Source organism: Austrofundulus limnaeus, unplaced genomic scaffold (assembly GCF_001266775.1).
Source record: "Austrofundulus limnaeus strain Quisiro unplaced genomic scaffold, Austrofundulus_limnaeus-1.0 Scaffold866, whole genome shotgun sequence".
NCBI classification, from domain to species: Eukaryota; Metazoa; Chordata; class Actinopteri; order Cyprinodontiformes; family Rivulidae; genus Austrofundulus; species Austrofundulus limnaeus.
Genome location: NW_013953268.1, coordinates 43,472 through 46,844, shown reverse-complemented (window position 1 = coordinate 46,844; position 3,373 = coordinate 43,472). Strand labels below are relative to the sequence as shown.

The 3,373-nt window shown below is 45.9% G+C and overlaps 1 protein-coding gene across 1 annotated transcript in view; it reads right to left on the bottom strand.

Annotated features, from left to right (window-relative positions):
- LOC106532999 (arf-GAP with Rho-GAP domain, ANK repeat and PH domain-containing protein 1) overlaps window positions 1-3,373 on the bottom strand; it is a gene marked incomplete in the record, with an annotated part of 27,525 nt that overhangs the window by 15,574 nt on the left and 8,578 nt on the right. Inside the window, 3 exon segments of the mRNA XM_014029195.1 lie at window positions 571-691; window positions 769-829; window positions 2,083-2,187. Of these exon segments, the coding sequence (XP_013884649.1) occupies window positions 571-691; window positions 769-829; window positions 2,083-2,187 (287 nt within the window).

Here is a 3,373-nt window from a genome sequence, read left to right as displayed (position 1 = left end):
CTTCTTTACATTGTTCTTTTTATTTACAGTGTCCTGAGACAACGCATGTTGGGACTTGGAGCTGTAGAAATAAACTGAACTGAACTAAAGTGTGAATATTTGTATGCTCCACATGAAAACAAAGTTGTGTGTCTTCATTTCACCATTTTTTGCAACAAATTCTCTGTGACTGAATCACATCCCAACTGCAAAGCATTAATGTTTGTGCCTTTCTCCAGTATTWTTGACTGTGCACTGGTTTATCTTGATACATTCTCGTTCTGGTTTCTCTGTTGTTGTGTGTAAACAGAAACACGAGTCAGGAGATGTGATCTGGAGAGAAGAGCCTCTGAATGTAGAGGTTCATCTCATCTGAGGATGATGTCACTGTGACTTGGARCAATGCTTACTTTCACCACACAACATGGCTTCCTTTAGCTACACGTTGCGCTCAGCTAGGTGGTCCAACATATTCAAAAGTTATTGATGGATTAGAAAAGAACTGGACTTCATTTRGGTAGAAGTGCAGTGAATCTAATACTTATTTATAAGGTGAACATAAAGACTGAAAAGTTAAGTGTCTGATTTTACCGTTATTGTGAGCCATGAAGTCATAATGTTTCCTTTTGAAGTACACAGAGAAGTGACATTTGTCCTGAGGCTTCACGTTGGTAATACTGGAGACATGGAACAAGACCTCGCTGAACCGGTCCTACCAGAGAAACAAACACAGTCATTGCTCAGCCCACTCAGGTGTACACAACACACAGGTAAGACACGCCCACTTACCGAGCGCTTTTTACGCAGAGACATCAGCTGACCGTCCAGTGTGGCCCACAGAACGTTGTATCTGTCAGAGAGGACAAATACACCATGATCTGTCCTCTGCACAGCCAGCAGAACATTCCTCCATAAATGCTTCATGTGTGGCCCCTCAGAGTCTGAGTCTGCACAGACCTGGTTCACAGACCTGGTTCACAGACCTGGTCCACAGACCTGGTTCACAGACCTGGTTCACAGACCTGGTGCACAGACCTGGTGCACAGACCTGGTGCACAGACCTGGTTCACAGACCTGGTGCACAGGCCTGGTGCACAGACCTGGTTCACAGACCTGGTGCACAGACCTGGTTCACAGGCCTGGTCCACAGACCTGGTTCACAGACCTGGTGCACAGACCTGGTTCACAGACCTGGTGCACAGACCTGGTGCACAGGCCTGGTTCACAGACCTGGTTCACAGACCTGGTGCACAGACCTGGTTCACAGGCCTGGTGCACAGACCTGGTTCACAGGCCTGGTGCACAGACCTGGTTCACAGACCTGGTGCACAGACCTGGTTCACAGACCTGGTGCACAGACCTGGTTCACAGGCCTGGTGCACAGACCTGGTGCACAGACCTGGTTCACAGGCCTGGTGCACAGACCTGGTTCACAGACCTGGTGCACAGACCTGGTTCACAGGCCTGGTGCACAGACCTGGTTCACAGACCTGGTTCACAGACCTGGTTCACAGACCTGGTTCACAGGCCTGGTGCACAGACCTGGTGCACAGACCTGGTTCACAGACCTGGTGCACAGACCTGGTTCACAGACCTGGTTCACAGGCCTGGTTCACAGACCTGGTTCACAGACCTGGTGCACAGGCCTGGTGCACAGACCTGGTTCACAGACCTGGTTCACAGACCTGGTTTTCAGACCTGGTTCACAGGCCTGGTTCACAGACCTGGTGCACAGACCTGGTTCACAGACCTGGTTCACAGGCCTGGTTCACAGACCTGGTGCACAGACCTGGTGCACAGACCTGGTGCACAGACCTGGTTCACAGACCACCAGACCTGGTTCACAGACCTGGTTCACAGACCTGGTTTACAGACCTGGTTCACAGACCTGGTGCACAGACCTGGTTCACAGGCCTGGTTCACAGACCTGGTGCACAGACCTGGTTCACAGACCTGGTGCACAGACCTGGTGCACAGACCTGGTTCACAGACCTGGTTCACAGACCTGGTTCACAGACCTGGTGCACAGACCTGGTTCACAGGCCTGGTGCACAGACCTGGTTCACAGACCTGGTTCACAGACCTGGTTCTGGTGTTTAGTACCTGAAACCCTTCCAGACATCCAGCCAGCTGGCTCGGACCACGGCACTCTGAGGAACTGGACTTCCACTGCTTCCCTTCTTCCTGGAGACCCGGATGGTGGCTGTCCTGCAGAGCAGACAGATTTTAGGACTCTGGAAGATCCAGCTGTCCTCCTCAGAACCAGACAGACCCTGGTGAATCCAGGTCATGGTGGTTCTGTTGGCTGTCTGATAGCTCAGTCCTGTCTGAAGGCGTGTCAGTTACTGACCCACCTGAGGTGAGGGCTGGGGTCACATGATGACAGGTGTGAAACCTCCAGAGGGTCTGTTTGAAATTTCATGAATGTCTGAAGGAACTTCCTGTTTTTCCTGTTTTAAGGATGTGTTTCTCATTTAAAATGGTTTCCAGTTGATAAACTAGTTTTAAAGATGTGTTTCTCATTTAAAATGGTTTCCAGTTGATAAACTAGTTTTAAAGCCGTTTGTGATCCATCAATAGTCATTAGAACAAATTCTAAAAGAAATTATTTCTATTTTTCTCTGAGATGAAACCTTCATTAGGGCTTTGGAAATATTTTTTTTCAAACTTATCATTCTTTTAAAAATATACAGTGATTTGGCACTTTTCACATCATCTTCCAGATTATTCCACAATCTGACTCCTTGGATTGAGCTGCAGCGTTCTTTAAACATGTTTTAAATTTAGGTTTCATGAACATCTCTGTGTCTGTAAGGTTATAACAGCTCTGTAAGGTTATAACAGCTCTGTAAGGTTATAACAGCTCTGTAAGGTTATAACAGCTCTGTAAGGTTATAACAGCTCTGTAAGGTTATAACAGCTCTGTCTTTTTACAAAGTTTGTCTGAATGTTTACAGGTTATGTGTTCAGGTGAGCTTTATACACAACAGAATGTTATAATCAACCAGATCATAGAATTTCAATAATTTCAGTTTACAAAATAATATATTAGATGGATAATGATAATGTTTTAAAGTGATAACAGCTCTTTTTTTCAAAATAAAAACAGGATGTGTAATAGTCTTACATGCTTTACCCCACACCTCAACACAACAGACAGAGTGTGCAACAATTAATGTGTTATATAACAAATACAGAGATTTATCATTAAACAAGGCCCTTACTTTGTTAAGCAATGCAACAGATTTAACTAGTTTTATTCTTAAGTAATTAACATGAGGTCTCCTCGTCAGTTTCTTGTCAATAATAACACCCAGAAACCTCACTGACTCTACTGATCTGTACACCATCAACACTTCTTTGTCTCTTTGTCAGTATCATCTACAGGTGCTGG